The sequence below is a fragment of the Hermetia illucens genome, chromosome 4, assembly GCF_905115235.1.
Source record: "Hermetia illucens chromosome 4, iHerIll2.2.curated.20191125, whole genome shotgun sequence".
In the NCBI taxonomy this organism is placed as follows: Eukaryota; Metazoa; Arthropoda; class Insecta; order Diptera; family Stratiomyidae; genus Hermetia; species Hermetia illucens.
Window position 1 is genome coordinate 40,823,892 of NC_051852.1, and position 22,549 is coordinate 40,846,440.

The window sequence follows — 22,549 nt, forward strand, 5'->3', positions numbered from 1 at the left end:
GTTCTCGGACAATCCGATTATGAAACTGACCTAACCTTTCGGAAAAATGAAGACCATATTTCTGGCGGAGATATATGCCATTTTTTGGCAACAGAAAAAGGTTTGCGGCTCCTCAGATCTCAGACGAACATAATTCAGTAAGGTTTTCTTCAACGAAGAATCTGTGCACCATCTGCCTATGGAAGATGTTCTCAGATTCGCGAAAGCCTGCGATAGCCGCAAGTGGGTAGTCATCGAATAGGCGATTTTAGGAGATACTGCAATGGGCCTATCAAAAGGTTTGATTGTTTGGAGCTGCAGCTCCCCCTCTAAAGTAAATTAACTAAGATATTCAAAGAGCTTGGTTTCTCTCGTGTTCTTGTTAGAACGTCCCCAAGAAACGTATGGACGACACTCGGATGCCTAAAAGGGTATTCGAAGGGGGAGCAGAAGGACGAAGACCGGTATTAGATCCCGAAAAAGCTGGGCAGATTCTTTTGACGAAGACAACACATCACTGCTCAGATTTCAAAATTGGAAGACGCGGTCGATGGATCGAGATGGTTGGAAGAAAGACATCCTGAAGGCCAAGTCCCGAAATGCGCTGTAGAGCCTAGACAATTCCGACCTCCATTTGTCCCTCATCATTGATTGTTTTACTTTCCATGCTATATTGTGGTACTATTGTTGATGCTCTGTCATCAATTTTGTTGCATTGATTCACTTTCTTCGTGCGATCGGGGCTGTCCTCGTGTCTACGTCTGCTTCCGGTTTTGCGCTAATGTCTAGAAGGGACCATTTCCACCTTTGACTGATGGAGTCTTTATCGACGTGTGACGGTCTTGGATTCTTACTTGGTCGCTTTTATAGGACATTCTGCAGTGAGGGAAGAGAATTAAAATCAGTTCTCAATTCCCATCCAAGGTCTACATGGGCAATGAAACACATTCTGTTTATTTGCTAATCCTTTTCTTCAACTTGTATATTTTTCAATATTTTTTCTTCTCATCTTTTACTCCAAACAGTTTCATTTTTTTGTATTTATGTATTTTATAAATATCTGTTCATCCTACAAATCTATAATATATATAATATGTATGTATATATTTTACAAATATAAATATTTCGCTATTATATACTTTCTACGGAATTATTCTTCTTCTCATTACTTTTGTTTGTTTCTATTAAGTTGTAACGGTTGTAACCATACATTTTTCAATTTTTCAAATTTGTTATTCTTATCTTTCTGTGCTTTTGGTTATTTTCAATTTATTTCCTTATTATTTTTGTTGTCGCTTGTGTTTATCAGTTTTTAATTCTATTACAATACTTGTCATCGTACAGGTTACTTATTAGTTTTAAACAATTTTTGTTTGTGTCTTCAATGCAAATTCTTTTCGAAAGATTCATATTGAAATGTGTTTCGTGTGTTTGTGTTTTACATTTAGTATTGTTTTTTAATGTTCCCATTATTAAGTTTTTTTCTTCTCCTTCAATTCATGAAATGTTTGTCTCATGGTTTGCTATATTTATCGGAGATTTCTGATGCCAATGCAAGTATTTTATCATTCACATTAGAATGCACTAAATTTGTAACTGAGACAAATGGGTCTCTGTAACTGAGAATAAAAATAATAATAAATAAGAATAAAATGGTATATGTTCCTGAATAAAGACAAAACCAAATAGATTCTAATCAAAGGTAGACTCATGCTTCAATGTCTAAATGATTGGGAATTGTTGCTTCACTAAATATCTAAGAATGTTATTAAGCTTCTTTTACTGTACATGCTCTTCAGTTCTAAGATGTTCTGAACATTTCTTGCGATTCTATCCGGATTTTTCCCGAAAAATATATACGGGGTAGTCCCAAAAAGTCTCAACCTGACATATCGATGACTGTTTATGATGTTAAGTGTGAAGTTTGGAAACGCTTCAGGGATTGAAAAGTAGTATATATCACTGGGAGGTTTATAGATTCGGCACGGCTATCCTCAACAAATACCTGGATAATACACGCTGATTTAATACCTACAGCCCTGCTATCAAGTCCTACTGTCACCTCCACATTCGTATCCCTTGGGTGATGCAAAGTAGCAGACAGGAGAGGGTGAACGATGAGTTCTCTGCGCCATAAAACATATCAGTCGATTGGCCCTACAAGTTGGGGGTTGTTGACTGACAACCTGTTTATAGTGACTGTTGGCTGTTCAACGCATGCTATTCTCTTGGGGCCCAAAAGTCAGCCTCGGGTAGGATTGGAAGTAAAACGTTGACTACGGCAACGGGAAAAGGACTATGCGTTTAGAATCTAGAACGTGCCTTGCCTGTTCAGAACTAGCGCTCTTCGAGCACTCATTGAACAAGTCGAAAAGTACAGAGATGTCTTAGCGACCCAGTAAACAAAATTATTAGTCACTAAGGTAACTGGCTTTCGAGCGGACATTACTTTTAAAAATGGAAAGAAGTCTAGAACTCGTGAATATGGTATAGATTTTGCCGTCCACAAACCAAAAAACGAAAGAATTGGTGCGCTTTGAGAGAAAACTAGATTTTTCAATGTTTAGCTTATCAATGAATATGCTCCTACGGAAGCCAAGGACGGCTCAGTAAAATTCTATAGTCGCCTCGAGTCAGTATTTGATTCACTGTCCTCAAATGACAGAAAGATCTGGTCCTCCGTGGAACTACTGGAGGCCATGGTCTGTACGATATAACTAACGAGAACGAAAGTAGGTTCAAAGAATTTGCTTGTGCTAAAAACATGGCAATCTCGTGGACTTGTCTCCTTCATCACAGAATTCACAAGAGAATATGGGCCTCGTCAAATGAGACGAATGTTTATACCGGGGAGCAAATTGCCATATTGACCATTATCTTATCAGAACAAGATATCTATACCGGATAGCCAATAATGGGAGTAGCAGACTCACCCAGCTATCGCGTTCAATACTGAAAAAACTCCAGAATGAAGAAATACCATCGAAATATGTTGGCGCATTAGAAAAACAAATCCTGCAGACATTGAACCGATACCAGGACGCCAATAGCATTGATGTGAAATGGAGCCAGTTCAAAGACGCAGTAAAGACGGCTGTAGAGAAACCCATTGGGCACGAACCTTGGTGGAAAAGGAACGTATCGAGTCGATGAGAAAAACGCTGCATATAAACAATATCAGGAGAGACCCACAAGAGCCAAACGAGATAAATACTTTAAATTAAGACATCCACTCTTCTCTACAAAGAAGAAACAAAAGCATTTCAATTACGACCTCTGCAGATCAAGCGAAAACTTTAAGAGGCAATGACAGTAGGAGTCCAGTCTAGAACTATATTTTGTGAGGAATCTTATCGGTGACATAGAGCAAATAAAAAATCGATGGGGTCAATTCAATATCCAATATCCATGGGGTCAATTCAATATCCATACATTGAAGGAGCAAATGCCGTACAGGCACATGTCCCATAATCTACACCGAAAGAAGGCAACGAGACCCTAAAAACGCTGGGCAACAACAAAGCACCGGGTGTGAATTGAATATCTGCTGAACTTCTAAAGGCAAGAAGTGTGGAGATGGCGACCGAGATTCCTGAGCTCATAAACACTATTTAATTTGATGAAACTATGTAGGGAGATTTGCGTGGCTAACTATACTGGGAGAACTATAGAGGGGTATCGTTATTCGTCTAAATATCACGAATCGAAAGAAGGCTCGAATCCCTCTAAAAAATATTGTTGGCAAATACCATGATGAATATTCTCAGTGAAACAAATACTGGAGAAATTTCCGGAATATAGCGTCCATATCCATGAAGTTTTCGTTGATTTCAAATAGGAATACGACAGTACCAATTGATCGGTACTGCACAAAATGTTTTCGGAATTTTGTGAGTGGAGAAGCCACTAATGCTGACGATTATATTATTGATGAAGACAGTTACAGCGCGAACACCAGGTAACCATGTCATATTCTATGAATTATAGAATGGAGCGTTTAACATCTGCGAACGGCTTCGGTCATGTTGATCAGAGAGAGGGATGTCGAGTTGCCTCTGCCTTGGTAAGAAACCGAAAAGCCGTCTTCGCTTTTTGTTTTTTGCAGCCTGGGTGCTAAGCCCAAATTGGGGGTCCGTGGACCAAAAAAAGAGGGAGTAAGTTAGTCCGGCGCGACATCAAGTGGATGCGGACTTAGGATCCTTCAATCCGTGAAAAAAATATTTTAGCGTAGGTGAGGCAGGATTTTATTAAAATGGATGAAGAAAGGCTATTTCTTAGCCTATCTATCTGAAACAGTTGATATTTCAAGCCTGTTGAAAATATAGAAGCTTCTTAGAAAACTGTATTTATATACACATCTGGCGTAAAATATAGCCAGTGAAACTAATTAGACCCATCAGAATGACAATGGGTCAGCCTAGCGCCTAAGTAAAGGTACAAAACCGACTCCAGATTAAAATAAGGCAATGATGTGTCCGCACTATTATTTAATATCGCTCTGCAGTATGTAATTTGATAGATGTCAACGGATGCTACACCACTGTATAAATTATGGCAGATATGGATAATAAAAATATTTGGGCACCTTCAAGACAGAGCGCGAAGGAGACTCTAATCAAGATTGGCGAGGAAGCGAATGAAGTTGGATTAAAAATAAACCGGACAAAACGCGACACCAACCGATTACAACTTCGAACAAGTTGAGAGTTTTATATACTTAGGTACAACTCTCATAAAGGACAACAACGAAATTTACGAAACCAATAGGCAGATCATGTTTGCCAGCAAAACATTTGACCTCGCCCTGCCAATTCTAAAAAATTAAAATATAAACAGGATAAACAAAATTCGTAATATATAAAACTTTGATTGGGCCTGTTCTGTATTTCGTCAGTGATACCAGGCCGCAGAGTAAAAAATCGATGTTCTCTAAGGTCGAGTCCTCAGGAGAATCCACTGAGAGTCGATGGTGGACGGCAAATAAAATACAATCATTAAAATTTAAAAGCTCTGGTGTGCAGGCCATGTAGAGCATATGAACATTAGGAGAATCCCCAGGTAGCTACTCAAAAGCAAGGCAGAAGGTAAACCATCACAATCAAAATCAAGAAACAGATGGGAGGACTCGGTGAACAACACAAGTTATACACTGCTCGGTTTCCGATATTGAAGGATGCGGCCGCACGACCGGTAAAAATGGGGACGAAAATTTCAGGAGGCCATAGAAGAAGAACGCTTGAATTTCTATGGGCCAAAACAGTGCTTAAAGATGGAAGGACTGATTCAGTTGGAGTGCGCAAATGCGGAGTCTGATGGCTATGTTGACGAGCCTGGAAACTCTCGTTAGAAATGTCGTATTAAAAGTATTAGACTTCACTGGGGAAAATATATCCAGCTTAAAACAAACTAGATTGAAAAAGAGGGATACGTTTTTCCAAACTTTGGGTATTCTCCTTATTAGGCTGGGTACTTCTACGATAACCCTTACATGACAGTTTTTCTCTAGCTTTTGGGTAGGACATTTTAGGAAATCATCGCCATTTTTTAAAATATAGAATTGCAAAAAAGCTGTTTGCAAAGACATCATAATTCCGACAAATAGTACTCATGAATTGAACTAAATTTGCAATAGTCAAACTATATCGTAAGAAATAAAAAAATAAATAGAAAATGTTTCAACTTGGAGTTTAACATTCAATGCAACAACTAGAGTCGGAATAAGCTGATGAAATAAATTAACAAATAAAATAATATTAAAAACAATATATGTACCATTTACATATGAACAGACATACATACAAAGGAATAAAAGTTAAATACTAATAAATCTCATGTTTTCTCCTCATCTTCGATTTCTCCACTTACAGTAAAATAAGGAAACGGTCCACGACTACTCATGTGATGTATTTTAAGTGTAATGCATTGGGTCAAGTAGTTACAAAAAGACAGCTAGACGATACTTTCGGATCATCTCTAGCCAATTGGTTTGTTTGTATTTTGTTTTTTTGTAAATTTATTTAAATATTTAATCTCTATTATAGGTACTTCCTGTTTTCTCTTCATTCCTAATAATTATTTAGTTTGCATCATCTAATTTCATGCTACGACAACATTGTTGCTGCTTAGAAAAAACACTACTTCACATATGCCTAGTCTGTTTAGTTGCTTCATTATTTGTTAGTATTTGTTTTTACTTTGTTTGTTACCGCTTATTAGTAGCTACTAGTTTGTAGGTGTTTTTAGTAAACGTTTCATTCGAAACTCATAGACTCGTTGGCAAAACATGACTTGTTCAGGATTCGTCGTTACCGGAACTTTTGGAATATTGCTAGATGTTTTTAGTAGAGGCACAACTGAATGTTCCTCTTCAATTCCTTCTTCGGCCCCACGAACACGTCGTCGATGTCTGTAATTAGAAAAAGGAAAAAAAAGATTGATGAAAGATAATCACAATTTAATTTAAACAAAGGTACTTGCATCGTCCCAAAACTAACTTTGCAAAGATTATTCAAAATTCGATGAATAAATGATCTTGCAGCACTTGGGGAGTTTCACACTTCACCAAAAACGGTTTGGCGTTCGCTTTTGAGAGGAGATGGGAGAGACGTAATTAGTTTGCCGGAGTAGGGCATACTTCACACTCTGTTTTTGGAAAAATGCCGCCTAAATGAACCTTCTATCTTTTACCATTACTAAGCCACTCAATTTTCCCAAGGCCCGCGTTAACTTGAAACCGTTTTGATTCCACATTCCCGTAATCCCACCCAATCTCTTCCTTCTTCTATCAGTTTTGCTGACTCCATTGCCAACTCCTCACAACAATCCTGCGACCTTCTCTGCAACTACTTCTCTTCCGTGTTTTCTTCCTCGACCACTCCACCCTCTACGCCTCTTCTAACCCTGCAGACTGTTCCGAACCTCTGGCCATTCCTCCCCTTACGCCACCTTTGGCTGGCTTTCTCACTGGTAATTTTGATATCAATGTAGGACCTGCTCATCCTCCACTTCCAAAACCATTGCCGACATTTGGAGCAGTTCCACCTGTCAGCGTAACTGAAGTCGAGGAGGCAATAAAACGAATGAAATTGGGGAAAGCCACAGGACCTGACGACATCGTATCTGAGCTCTGGAAAGCGAAGAGTTGGGACCCAACACTGTGGCCCAGTGAATTCTTTAATCGGGTTATTCAGGAAGGAAGAATACCATCTAACTGGTAAGAAAGTACCACTGTTCCAATATGGAAAAAAAAGGTATTCCAGCAGAATGTTCAAATGACCGTCCGATCCGGTTACTTTCCCCCGCATTATTGACAACCGTATTCGCGAAATCGTTGAAATAACCGAATCAAGCCGGATTTGTCAAAAATTGTGGAACTACTGACGCAATATACGCTGCGTGGTTACTCATGGAGAAACACCGTGAGAAGCATCGCCCTCTTTACATTGCATTTCTGGGTCTAGAGAAAACCAGAAGAACTCGTGCGCTGGGTTCAATTGCTCTAGCACGATCCGAAAAGTAAAATTCTGTGTCTCTGTTGGTGTTCATCAAGGAAGCGCCATCTCACCACTCCTCTTTGTTCTTGTTATGGACACCGTCACACAGGATATCCAACTTCCAGCGCCCTACACACTACTTTATGCAGATGATGTTTTTCTAGCATCTGATAGCAAAAATGATCTCGAGCAACTTGTCCAAAAATGGAATTTTTGGCGACCGATCCCCATGAAACAGGCACAATCACTGTCAGCGGCAGTGATCTACCCAGAACTGAGCGATTTAAATACATCAGATCAACGCTATCAGCCAATGGAGAACTGCGTTATGAAATTGCTTCACGCATTAACGCAACCTGAATGAAGTGGCTTTCCACAACTGTTGTGATCAACGTATAAACGAACGTCTTAAATCTAAAATTTACCACAATGTCATCAAAATCATGGCTTGATACGCTGGATGGGGATTTGATAGAGCCAAATGGCGAAACCGATCACGACGAGCCGACCCCGCTTGTGAACGGGATAAAGGCTCAAGAAAAAGAAGAAGAGGGAAAGCGACAAATAAAGTATAGTTGAAGTTATTCTACTATGCTAAATCTTACCTGATCTGTCTTGGCGACAGGCAACAGGCCGACCAAGAAAACCCATTCAATTTTGTTACAAAGGTTATCATGCCATTGATAAAAAATATCGGCAAATGCTAGGGTATCTACCTGAAGCAACGCGGCACGTAAGGCTCCCGTTCTATTGAGAAGTGAATTAACGTTCTTGGCGCTCGAACGGCGTCAGGACCTAAGCAAATTACCAACGTCCTGATTAAGGGGGTCATCCCGTGTGAAGGCCGTTTTCTTGGCTTTTTTAAGAATTTTTTTGTGAAGAGCTGGATAGATTTATTAATGCCTGGAGCGTGCGTAATAATTTTTCCACCCCGATCGCCTAGTTGGTCATTGAAATACAGGGCAATTTATACACCCACCTCCAAAAAAGGTGTTTTTCTGCTGCCACGCTAGAGGACGCTGCGATCATCGTAGAGAAAAAAGTGAACGGCATTTTAACGTACAGACTTAACTACAGTCCGCAAACTAGGATTATTAAAAAATATTAAAAACTAAATTTTTGGTGCCGTTTAAACTTTTCTTTGTGAATTTTGGTGTTTTTCCACGGCTTCTTCAATGAACAAAAAAAAACTACTGAACGAATCGCAATTATCCTAGTTTGCGGACTGTAGAAATATGTTCTGAATAAATCGTGAAAATTTCAAAGAATTTCGTTTGATAGATTTTGGGCTATGGTGGCAGCCGATTTTCAACATGCAGTTTCGAGAAAAACGCATTTAAAAAGTAGAATGAGATTTTTAGCCATAAAACCTTAACTGGCCATTAATCTGCTATACCTAATCCATAAACCTTAGGTTTCTTGAAGAAAGACATGTACAACCTTGGCTTCAATTTTTGTCCTTTTAGAGAAGTCATTCGAACGTCATTCGGATCGATAAATACGAGCTTTATTACGGCGATCGACATAAATCTGGCATGTTACTTATCACGTGTTTAACACTATAATTTCCGAACGACTCTGAATATCAAAAGATCACTTTGCCCATATATTCTACACTATATCTAGATATAATTGATGCCAAAAAAAATATTCGATTCCGTGAATCCGACACACGGGATGACCCCCTTAAAAAGGAGAAAAATTTCTTCCGTCAACACAGTTATACTATTCACCGAAGTGCACAGGCATTTTTTTATTTCGGCCAAAAGCGTTTCTCGTTTAACGTGACGATTTGCGTGCAAGTATGTTAGATATTTTCTTGGAAAATTTTGGCTAACTCAACATTTTGAAGAATTTTAAGACATCGCAAACACAATGGGGAAAAGTCCTTGAGCTAGAAGAAGACTGAGTGAAAAAATAAAAAAAAAATTTACCAAACTTGTTTTTTATTTGCCTATTGGAGAGCTGTTCCTCTGACGTCGGAAATTGAAATTCGATGAGTAGTCAGCAAGCTAGGCCAATTTCCGCTTGACATACACATGTCTGCCTTCCAAATTATCTAGTCAGTACCAAAACTGAGAAAGTTTGGTTCATTTACCGATGCCAAACGTTGAATGAAGATAATGCTACTATTCCAGTTAATTTGAATGAAAACGGAAACATCTCAGTAAAATATGACCGCCAATTTATGCGAAAGCACTACGATTGTTACCCAAACAAAATACTCTCTATTCAGAGATTAAAAGTTGTAAAATCAAGCAACTTTCTAAGAATTCGCTGCCTTGATTCTAGAACCGCAAAAACTGAATGCCAGTTCTTGCAAAATAATTTCTCCTCCAAGAAAACGTCCGCTTAATCTCCCCTCTAAAAAAAGAAATCAATTAACTATCAAATCATACCCATAATGGGTTCCTAAGTTGCAATTCTCTCTATTGAGGAAATTTCGAATTGCCATAAACATGTCATGGCCTTCCCACTGAACGTCCTTCAGCTAACTTTAACTTCGTACTGTTTGCTTGAAAAAACCCAAAGTTATGCGCTCCGTTTTCATTCCACAAGACTTTCCAACCGAATTGAGTCAATAAAAACTATCACGAAAATATCAATTTCTTAGACAACTCTATTCAATATTATTCCTTACCTGCAATATTCACTGAATGTTAGCACATAACATTTATCCTCGATGCAAGCAACTGAATTGTGATCCCGATGTCTCGACGCGAAAACTTCATCGGAACAATCGTTCGGCTGTCGTCCTTGCTCCGTATGCTCCGGTCTGTAGTACCACAGCAAGGACATCATCATTTCACCTGGAAAATCAATGAAATTTCCATTAGACTTTTCGAAACTCGATTGCACAATGCACACTATGAGTATTCCATTACGATTCGGGGTACTAACCATCTTCTGGATTCTCCCACAAGTGTGCAACTTTAGCCACATATGGCAGTTCGTTCTTCTTGTTCCCTGCTTTCAGGAGAACACAATCTCGCGGTCGGATTATATCACCTTCTGTATGTTGCATAGACGGGTAGCAGGTCCTTATCACCAAGGGATCGTCACTCTGGAAAAGGGAGAGCGGGATTATGTATGAAATGGCATAGGTTAATAGTAGATTTTTATTTGGATGCAATTGATTACGTGAGGTTGGTTACACAACCTGCAATGAATCGAAAATGCATCTTCTGGGAAGGATTTTCCTTTATTGGAGAAGCCTCGTACGTGGACTGAGGAATCTCCTCATTTTAAATGATGCGCGCCGATAGGATGCAGCTATTTGCAAGCACGTAGAGCGTTTAGAAAATTATTCATTGCAGTGATATTTTCTTAATAGTTCAACAATAGTGGAAAATCCTTCCAGTTTCTTTCTCTCGATGTTCCAGTAAGAAACTATCTACAGTCGGAGCTAATTTCTTAACCTTACACAGAAACACAACTTACATTTAGGAAAACCTTCGCCTGGAACGGTTCCCCAAGCCATGACCATCCATTATTCCATTTTGGCACAGCATTCAATTTACGTGGGATAATTGAATCGTCCACCTCTTGGAGGCGTCGATATTTGGACCGTTTCTTACTAAAACGGCTACCTCTCGCCCGTGATCGTTTTCCAGAGTGAGTGGTTCGGAAGTGCGTGACCGTTGCCGCTGGTATATCTTCTGGGAAATCTACAGCTTTATTGTTGTTGTTCTGCTCACTAAGGCTATCATCCGTCACCCTTTCATCAACATCCATTCTTGAAGTAGCAGGTGCAGAAGAGGAAGCATCCACAGGCCGAGGAGGAAAGTCAGTCGTAGTCTGATTGTTGCAATCGTTACCCTCTTCCTCGTTTGACGACTGTTGAGATTTGGATTTCTTCTTTGAATTCTTTGAATGCGATGATTTTTTGGAAGTCCTTTGCTCGTTCGCCGCTCGTTCAGTTTGACTAATAATTGAGTTATTTGAATTATTGATATTTTCAGGCAACTTTGGCATTGTTTCATCAGAAGACAGGTTTCCATTCATAACAGAAGCGCTAGTTGAATGATTAGTAACTTTCCTATGAGATTTTGACTTTTTCGTTTCAGACTTGGAACGGGTTTCCGTTGACCGCGTTTTCTTTGTTTTGCGTGATGAGGTTGATCGGATATCAGGTTCAGAAAAGTATCCTCGATTCTCGTTCATATATTCAGCTGGCAATTCAGGCTTTTCAAATTCAAGCCTGTGAGAGGTATTATTTTCTTGTTGCTTCACAACTTCTACTCGGAGAGATGGTGTAGACTTTTTGGCTACAGTACTGGCCGCATTCTCCATTTTCTGCTGTTTCATTTTCTCCATCATGATAAGGTTACGTTTGCGAATTGACAAGCGTTTCTTCTGCTGTTCAGTGAGCACCAGCTTGCGTTTACGTATTCCCGATCGGGATGCTAGCCTAGAATATTTTCGGAAGTAGCTCTTCTTGTCTCGCTTCATTGCACTCAAGCAAAGATATGACTTTGGTTCCGCTTGCTTTATAAGGCTCTTGTATCCATTGGGAGAGGATTTTTTACCAGAGGATTTGTTATCTAGAATTTTTATCCTTTTCGCATGTAGACGAGGCACAGATATATCTTCTCGATTGTCTTCTACATCTGAGGATTTATCGGGAATTTCAACGACATCTGGTTCAGATTTCACTTCTTTTACTTCTTCTTCCAGGATAACTACATCGTCCTCTTCTTCCAATTTGATTTCCTCCTTTTTGATTTTGTTAATATTGGGCGTAATGGATACATTCATGGATTCTGGAGCTGGAACTTTTGCTGCATCAGACGTGGAGTTGTGACTAGGTAAAAGCGGATGCTGATGATGGTGAGGAAAAGGATGACTGGTGCAAATTTGAGTATGTTGGTGAGGGGTATTTACTGTATGCGCTCCGTACATCATTTCTCTGGCCATCGATTTTCCAATGCGTGCTTTCCGGCCTATAAGCGGGGCTGAATTCGAGTTGGTATTTTCACATTCCGCACTGAGACATTGTGAAGATTTGGTTGGATTACTCGATTCGTTTCCCTTGGTTTGTGCTGCCGCATCTTCATTTTGCTCGGGTACTGTTTGGGGGCCAGTGGAGCCTCGAGCGGGACTCAAAGTTGCTTCAGGTTCCGTCAGTTTATCATTGACTGTGTACATTGTAGGCGGCGTTGGCGGGACTACGTTTTCTTCATACTGGCCTGTTTTCCTTGTTTCAGTCGAGTTGCTGATCACGTTTGATTTCATTTCTGTTTTAAGCGGGTCCATCAGTTCCATTTTACAAGTGAGATGATGGTGATGCCGGTGCATGGGTTTCCCCAACATTGGCTGACCATTTGCTAGATTCGTACTTGGTGGTGGCACTGCTTGGTCGTGTTGTCCTATCAGATGATTGGAAGGGATTCTCACTGGGCCCTTATTGGCTTTCAACGGCTGATTATGATTATTAAGGCTGCTGTTATTGTTCGTGGTACTGCTGTTATTGTTGCTAATACTGTTGATGTTCGTGCTGCCTGAATTCATAGTGTTTGCACTGTTGCTGTTTGTGGAGCTGTTCAAATTGTTGTTGTTGCTGCCACTGTTGCTGCTGTTGCTACCAATAAGAGGCCCAGTAAGGACGTTTTTTGGACACGATTGCATTGGACATGGACACGGAGCTGGATACTCTGCGGAAATGAAATAATTTTTGCTTTTACTACAACATATTACTTCTAACCGAAACTCGACTTTTCTCCATCTAATGCATGCAAATTTAATTGGACTTATTATTACCAGCCAATTATAGAGAAAATAAAACAGTTAACACCAAGACAAAACATTGAGTTCCTAGCTTTTGGATAACCATACTTTTCCTTACCCATATAAGGCGGTTGCATACCGCGTGGCGGATAACACTCTCCTCCACCCGGATTATAGCCCGTATAAAAACCAGGTGGTCCTGGATAATGTTCAATATGTTGTGGCCCACTGTGTCCTGCAGGGACCAGCTGCGATCCAGACGGTGGTGGGGGTTGTGCAGCGTTCGACGGTGGTGGCGGAGGATCATACAAATCGTTTGGAGGCGGTGGTGGTCCTGGTTGATAGTAAGACGTATATCGTCGATATGTTGGTGCACTTTGGTATACTTTGGGGAAATAATGTTGGTAGGGTGGGGGGTAGCACATCGCATCACCCCCATAGGGGTTGTAATAGCTAGGCGGATATGGCGGATAATGCATTGGATGTATTTGCCGCGAATAAGGTGAATTTTGTTGCGGCGATGGTTGCTGTGATGATGCAAGCGCCGACAATGCTTGTGCTTGTGGTGGTTGTCCTTGTTGAGACTGTTGTGATGGATATCGGAATGGAGACAGATCACCACCCGTGATTAACACATCGCTGTCTGGATTCTCGGTTGATGATGACGATTGATGTGATATTTGGGAAAGTTGATGATCTCGTTCTGGATCGAGAGGTGATGAAATCTGCTTGCTCGATGCCACTAACGATGAGCTAGTTGGTGGTACAGGTGGTAGGACATGTTGCGATATTAGTGGTCCAGCTGGTTGATAGTAGCCTGAAAGAAAGGAATGAATTAGGAATCAAACGAACAATAAATATATTTTTGTAAAACTTTGAACAAGTAACATAAGGATCAAGGGTGCACAAGAAAGGAATAGAGATTTGTGGACTAGCAATCTGCAATCTCTAAGTTGACTAAAAGCAAAAAAGTTGACTGACGGTTGACTATTCTTTAGAAATGGTTACCGCCGCGAAAATTAATTGATTTTTCAGCTATAGAGTTCGGCTTTCAACAACAATTAAAATTGGATTCTGGAATGGGTTGCACCTCGAAGGCGATATAGAGGGTCTCTAGAATACTCGATTGTTTCATACATACAAACTAGATATTTTGGGATTACACGAGTAAGATGATGCGACGAGAGCGAAATCATCGCCTGATTGTTCTTGTCCTTACTAGCGTTGCATCGACCCCCTAAGAACAACATGGTTCACTTTCAGGGTTCGGCTGTCGTTTCGCAATGGGAAAACGATCTTGCCCATTGGATGTAGATACCTTGAACAGTTTGCCGGAGAACATTGATGAGGACCGAGTTACCATCAAAAGTCCTTATTTCCCTGGCCCAACTCAAGTTGAAGGAGTACCAAAAGATTTGGCTGTTTGCCGAAATTCGGAATCGATGAGCATAAGGAAACGAAGACGGCTCTCATTGTCACTGCGAGTGGAGGTAAACATAAAACCCTTAAGCCTCAGTCCCGCGGCAAATCTGGAAAAGGGCAGCGTAGCGTATGACATGACAAGAAAACATTTATCATTGCTTTGGTTGAGGCAAAAACTGACGCAAATAATAATGATTTCCCTACCGTATATCGCATCCTTAAAGAACTTGCACGTGGTTGCACGTCTTTCGGAGATCTGGCCAATTAAGAGATAGAGGAAACCTGTTACGGTTCTCAACCATATAAAATCTGGTGAAATTCCACCTCTTATGGAAGGAATGGTTTTTCACCACAATAGGCGGATACAGACTGTTGCTCCCAATAAACCAGAACCCATCTCCGCTATTAATGTACACAAAAAGGACAAAGTCACTCACCACAGAACTGTTCCTTGCAGTCCCTGCTGTCTTAGCACAGTTTCTATTTGCACTTAGTGGCAAATACTGGGATTATGAGATCTTTTCCAGAAAGTAAATACAGGGGACGATCGGTAAGATTCCAAAATAGTGTACTCGTCTTGAATGCGACAACTGGAGGGGAAATGGAGTGCCCACTGTCGTCGCGATGATTATCGTTAAAGTTAACTTGGAATTCATTAAGGTACAATATTTTCGATCTAGACCTTCCTGCACAGACCACATCAATACCCCGTGGATAATTTTGGAGCGGTATGCAGAGTTCAAATCTTCACTTCATCTAAATTTTAACGACTTTATGAAGGCTTTCAATAGGGTCAACAGGGAGTGTATCTAGAATGCTCTGTGCAAGGGGGCGGAGTTCTCAGAACGACATATAACGGCACGAAATGTCAAGTGCTGCATCCTTGCGAAATTTTCTGAGGAATTCAAATTCCAAAATGAAGTTTGACAAGGTTGTATTGTAGGAATGGAGAACTTCACTTGACTCTGGGCTTGTAGAAGACGGCAAGCCGAGTCAGATTGAAGACAAAAACGAACCAAGGTTTTTAGTCTCAGGATAGCTCCGATTTGATGTTACCAAACGAAATAATAGCGTCACATTCGCTTTCGCTGTTAGAAGATGTCTATTTAATTGAATGTTTGATCATCTGATAGTATCCATGTATTGCGATGTGGGAAACATAGCATATTATTTTTGCTTTATACTTATATTACAGTAGACACTGTTTTACCAATGTGGAAGCAGTAAATCATCAATAAACGAACATAGACAATTAATAGCCATGGTTCATATTTGGACTCGTTCCCTAGAAAGCTTTTTCATTGGGGTTGAATTGATCTTTGCTCCTACATTACCACCACGCCAGAAGATATAGAGGTTTTAACTTCTACTTAGGAGTTCATCTCGACTCCAAGCTAGCATGGAAGCATATCCATGAACAATATTAGAAATCTTTGAAATTGTTTTGGTGCTGTAAGACTGCAATAGCTAACAACTCAAGACATTCACAACGGATTCATTGAATGTGCCTTTCCATAATAAAACTCATTTTGATGTATGCATCTATGTCTGTTGGCCGAGACAGAACTTTGCTAAAATCAGGAAAGTGCAGGGGTAGATTCCAAGGTCCGGTTGCATGAGTTTTATTCGAGCAATGAGTACTACACCACTCGCGACACTCGAAGCTATACTAAATCTATTTTTCTTTCTCAAGGTGAAATGGGAAGCAACTAACGACGCATATAAGTTTAATACCACCGGACAATTCTTTGGAAAATATCAGGTGGCTCCCTAATAATACTAATAATGTTTACCAACGAGTCAGCCATGAAACACGATTCGGGTTCAGAGGTGTTCTCGCAAAGACCAACTATAGAAATTGCCTGATATCTGAGAAAAATGAGGATCATAATACATTGTAGATATTCAATTGCAACTTTGTTTTCAGCAGGAGAATGTTTGAACCAAAAATGATAGGTCGCACCATCCGAATTTCCTCCGATAGTCGGGCAGGATTACCAGTACTAAATACCAACACCATATCAAGCGAGTTAGTGTGGCAGCTCATTTGATCTTCAGTTGCTGTTGGAACTTGGCTGACTGAACGAAACATTGTTCATGTGGGTTCCAGGATACCGGAACGTTGCTAATAAGGCGGAGGAGGCTGACGGACTAACTCGGAAAAGATATGGATCTACAATGGTGGGGCAAGATCCAGGCTTTGACATTCGGCCATTCACTATCGACTCTGCTTTGAAGGGTGAAATTGCTAGTATTCACGAAACCGAATGTAGAAATCTGAATTCCTGCCAGCAGCCGAAAGCCTTTGTGAATTAGTCTGAGGCTTCCAGAGCGGCATTTTTATTGTCTCTTAAGAAGGGGGGACTTTTAACGGGACACTCCTCTTGAAATTGCCACATGAAAAAAGTTGGGGTGGTTTTCTTGACTACTTGTAGCCAATGTGAACAAGAGGACAAGACAACCTGTTCGCAATTCAAAACAAAGAAACCTCGGTACGATTTTCTTCAACGAAGAATGTGCCCACTCTCTGCCTTCGGAAGATATTATCAGAATCGCAAAAGCCTTCGAAAGCCGCAGGCGAGAGGCCATTGAATAGACGATTTTAGGGTACAGAACAATGGCCTTAATAAAAGGCTTGGGTGCCACCAAACTAAACTATAACAACTTCTTTATGCTTTAATAATTGAAGGATATATACTAAAAATTTAACTGGTAAATATCGATTCGCTGTGATGGCTTCGTAGAAACTGCGATAGTGTAGCTGTTCTATGGAATGGCATTTATAGGATTTGTTACACAGCACTTTTCAAAACCTTGATATTCACGTCAAATCAGCTTAGAGGTGAACTAGGAATATGTGTAGATCAGATTTAGTCTTTATGTACAGAGTGTGTGTGAAAGGCGGAATATCTATTCCATTTATGTAATCAGATAATGGATGTATACTCCAAATGTCTATTGGAGTATAGCAGCAAAGTAGATAGTAATTATAGTGGCAAAATAGATGTTTATGATGCATTTGGGATAAGGGGTATTTATATGCAAATTATCGATAGGTATATATGAAGTCCAAGCATACCCTGAATATCTCTCAAATACAGGGTGCGGCAGCATAACTTCTTTTTTTCAAAACTCAATAAAAACTATTGTATGCATTGGAAAATATTTATTTATTTTTTATAATGTAGGTACATGTCTAAAGTTTTTATTTACATTGTTTTGAAGATCAAATCTGTTAGGTGACGTCCCCCATTCTCCATACATTGCGTAAACCGATTTCTGGCGTTTGTCATGACTCTTGTTAGCATAGCAGGTGTTATGTTGGCAATTTCTCCTTGGATGTTGGTCTTGAAATCTTGTAGGCTTCTTGGACGGTTCACATAAACACGGGATTTCAAAAAAAATCACAAGGGGACAGATCGGGAGAGCGTGCCGGCCATTCCAAATCGCCTCTAATTGAGATAAGGCGCTCTGGAAAGTGTTCCCCCAAAACAGCCATCGATACTCTTGATGTGTGTGATGTTGCACCGTCTTGTTGGAACCAAGTGTCCCCCAAATCCAAATTTTCTAGCCGTGGGAAAAAAAATTCTGTAGCAGGTTTACATACCGGTCCGAATTCACTGTCACTGTAACCTCATTTTCCTCAAAAAACCAGGGACCAATAATTCCAGTTGAGGAAATTGCACACCACACTGTGACTTTGGGTGAATGCAAAGGCTTTTGATGCAATTCTCGAGGGTTGATGTCAGCCCAGTAGCACATGTTTTGTTTGTTAACCGACCCACACAAATGAAAATGGGCTTCATCGCTAAAAAAACAATAGCACCCTCGGGAACGACATCAAGAAGAAGCTCACACGCGTTCATCCGAGAATTGAAGTCACGTTCTGAAAGTTCCTGCACTATCGCAATCTTATAGGGATGAAAATGAAGATCATTACGAAGAATTCTTCTCACAGAACGATCGGATAGTCCAAGGGCAGATAAGTGTTTGCGCGCAGAACGCCGTGGCGATCGCAACATTCACGCTCTCACTGCTTCAATCTTCTCAGGTGATCTAACGGGCCGAGGGACTCCAGTTCTTCCTTTTGTCGCACTTGCAGTTTGTCTGAATGTAGTGACCCATGTAACAATTGATTTGTGGTCTGGGACGGGAGCCAACGGGGCTAAATTAAAGCGATTCCGAAATGCACGTTGTGCTGCAATAACCGAACATCCGCTTGAAAAGTAAACCTCAGCGGCAAAGGCACGCTCCTCACTATTCCAACGCATGACGGCGACTGAACCGTGTCGGGACAAAACTTTACAGTATCCCCTCTTGAACGAGACCACTAACGCTCCGCTATGACATCAACTAACTGAGTGGCGCGCATTTTAAAAAAGGAAGTTATGCTGCCGCACCCTGTATAAAGGCGGGTCTACTTTCAGAACTATTGTCCTACTAACTAATATCCGCAGATTTTGAAATTACCACAAAATTTTCTCTTTTGCAACCATTTGCTATTTCAGTTCTCCACGATGGTGTCCACTTCCACCAAACTATTTTCTAAGTAATCAATCTTCGTCGTCAGTGCACGGCAGCATGAAGCCAACATTGATCACGCGTTAATTTATTTCCACGCCAACATACAGCCAATATAGGTCCCATAATTAACACCTTACTGGACACCATGTTTTTTATGTGTCCAAAAGTTTCTAAAAACCAATTTGCTTTCAAAATAGGAGAAAATTGCTATTGTTTCCTGCACTTTACCTTCATTGAACCGACAAAAGGTGGATTTCTCTTCTCAGGTCACTTGCCATATGTGTCATTGAACTGTGGATGTGATAATTGTGGGTCAAGTCTTATATCAAAGTGAATCATTTGATGGAGATCATGATTAAGTTGTTGGTGCTTGGTCCCACGATTTAGTTGACTTAGCCTTTAGGTTATTTGAATTGGCTGGCGAATGATACGCACGTGTGACTGCGCGTTCAAATGAGTGCTGAATCAACGAGTACAAAGATCTTGAGTCTGAGTGTCATTCTCTAAATATAATGCATTTGGGAAAACACAGAAGATAGCGATTGGGATGTCATCAGATACAGTTGAGCTCGATTGGTAATATTCTATAAAGTGCTGGCTCGGATCGGCTTAGGGGATCATTCTCTTTGAATGCTGAAATGCAACACAATATAAAGCATGACTTTTCGACACACTACCTGTAATAATCACGTATGAATAGTGATACCATGTACCAGAAATGTATCGGACTGCGGCGAAAAACCTGTCAACGTACAGTTAGTTCATGCCACCATGGCGTTGGTAAATGCTTGATCGCGATTGAAAGTTCAGATCTTTTCTGCTATTTCTCGTTCTTCTATTTGCTAGCATTTCTCAGGTGTTTACAGTAAGTCGAAGCGGCTTTTGGTCATAGGTCAGAAAAGTATGCGATTATAGCATTGCAATACAAACTCATTTGGTTAGATTTTACCTAGAAATTACGAAAACCTATGCAGCCATTTGCTTCGAATGTAATTTAGAGCACTTTACGACACGTTAACTATAGGTACATGTGTGGATAAAAGTGGAAGGATTCGAATGAAGAATCGTGCCCAATGTTTGGGTGTGCTGTGTTACGGAATACGTTTTTACTTCAATCTTCTAACTTTACGGTTATTCTTGTATGGTTGCCAGTAACCTCTGAACGGGGCACAGAGTATCAACCACGCCTACGAGCCATCGTTGACAGTCTGCTGAGATATGCTTTACCTCCCGTCAAGGCCTCCTTTTCTATTTCATTGAATCTTCTTTTATTATTCTTTGAAAATGTTGATTGGATTATTTTTATTCTATCCACTTGGCTTTCCATAGGTGTACTTAGTACTGTTTAAATCAAGGGTTAATACTTCTGGGAATTCATGTATATTACTTTGAATTTATTTTCTACGCCTGATAGATCCAAACGTAGTGATCTACGTAGATGTATCGCCAGTTAATAGTAGCTCATTGCTAGGAGACATAACATACATATGTAGATCCATTGCGAGGATGGATTCCTCAATCTCGGAGTTTTTTTGAGCCTCGGAATAGAGAAACTTCAATAAAATACAATTAATAATACAATTTCGAGCAGTATGGGGGAGGTCATGCAAATCATGATTTAAATCAATGATTTATATCAGTTGATTTTTTTTACAAAATCAAAATTTAAATAATATTTGATTTTTTTTCATACGTAAAGTATTAAAGATAGTGAAAAATCTTTCATTTGAGCTTTTGGATGTCATGAAACAATTTGGTGCAGTTGGGCAACTTACAACTCCTTACTGACCGTATTGTTTTCTTCAATCATCTCCCATTGCACTGTGCCCTTGTAGTCCTAACAAGCCCAAATCCTGGTTGCCTTAAGGTGAACGCCCTGCTTAATTATTGGTGTGGAATGGAGCCACCTATTCTTTCCTTGGCCTCATGTTGACGTACAGGCACCATTTCTCATCCCCCGTCCGAGTTCGATAAGAGAAACATTGATTTCATTCACGTATTGCTCGATGGCGAACAAGATGTCGATAGGCGGTTTGAAACACCTTTCTTAGTTTTCTTCACTAATTTGAGCTTCACGAGATAAGACTTCTCTTATCAAATGAAGATGATTGAGCACTGTTACCTGACTGCAGCTCATTTTTTTGGTCAATCCACCACCTGTTTGGCGACCGGCCCTTATCAGTTTTTTTACCCAATATCTAATGCAATGCGTTCAGAGCAGAATAGAAAAGTTGTCATGCAGAATCTTGAATGAAGCTGGTAGTCCGTGAGTGTGCTTTCGAAAATATTCATTTCTAAATGATATAATTCTTAATGATGACTTTATCCATCATTCCGTGCGGCAACTTTATCGCTCCGCATGCAACCTTAACTTGAGTATTAGTTTAGTAGTTTTCTTAAAGAGTTGACAGTTAATAAAATTGAAATTTACCATTTATCTCTTAATTAAATTAAATATATAAATATAAATAAATAAAAAAAATCATGATTGATTTGATTTCTTTTTAAAAAAAAAAAAAAAAATTGTCAGAAACAAAAAAGTCGTGATTCTTATCGACCTGGAGGGGGGAGGGGATTGGTACCACTTTCCTTTCCTTATAACGCTGTTTATCATTTGTTTAGGGAGGAGAATCCAAGTGAAAGAAATAGAGTGAAGATCGCAAATTTATCATTTGATTTATTTTGCTTTTAACAAAATATGGATATGGAATATAGGAGCGGGTTCAGAAAACGCAAAAGTCAAGGCCGGATTTGAATCTCAATTAGCTCCATACAATGGGAAAGTATCTCGCTATTTTACCATTGCTGGTGATGAATGGGAAGTGCGCCCTCAACCCGTTTTCCTTTTTTTGATAATCCTATCAAGGATGTAATCGTCGTTTCTGGTAATTTCGGATTTATGATTTAGACCCCAAAGGCAACAAAAAGATTTTGGAAAATCGCTTCATTTCTGATCCAGTGGCACGGAAGAAGACGACAAACAATTCTCCGGAGCTGCACTTTTGCTTCGGAAAGTTATATTCGGGATCTTTCATTTGACACCACATGGCTACATTTGCATATAGGCGAACAACACAGTAATACGTTTCGGTTACAAATACGAGCCGAATGAAACTAAATATCATTTAATTGTCAATAAATGTCAGTATAAAAGTTATAGAACGGACTACCTTTAGTAAGTAACACAAGGAATTGGTTCGGATCTAAGGACTATTTCCTTAGATTTGTGGAAGTCACACGATCAACGTGTTAATCAGACCGCGAAAATGGCATTGGATAAATCACACATTGAAAAAATTGTGCCACACAATCGAATCAACTATCTAGGGGTGGCCATGAGTGAATCGTAATAGAGCTACGTCTCGCAAAACAGTGACAGAAGAGTGGATGCTTCACGGACAATC

At 40.0% G+C, this 22,549-nt stretch overlaps 1 protein-coding gene across 1 annotated transcript in view; it reads right to left on the reverse strand.

Annotated features, from left to right (window-relative positions):
• Positions 1 to 1,046: 1,046 nt before the first annotated feature.
• LOC119654322 (titin-like) overlaps positions 1,047 to 22,549 on the reverse strand; it is a 383,147-nt gene continuing 361,644 nt past the window's right edge. Inside the window, exons 4-8 of the mRNA XM_038059649.1 lie at positions 13,318 to 14,016; positions 10,914 to 13,126; positions 10,374 to 10,536; positions 10,114 to 10,282; positions 1,047 to 6,385 (exon numbers count right to left, since the gene is read on the reverse strand). Coding sequence (XP_037915577.1) covers positions 6,202 to 6,385; positions 10,114 to 10,282; positions 10,374 to 10,536; positions 10,914 to 13,126; positions 13,318 to 14,016 — 3,428 coding nt within the window. The 3' untranslated portion in view covers positions 1,047 to 6,201. The remainder of the gene's footprint in view (positions 6,386 to 10,113; positions 10,283 to 10,373; positions 10,537 to 10,913; positions 13,127 to 13,317; positions 14,017 to 22,549) is intronic.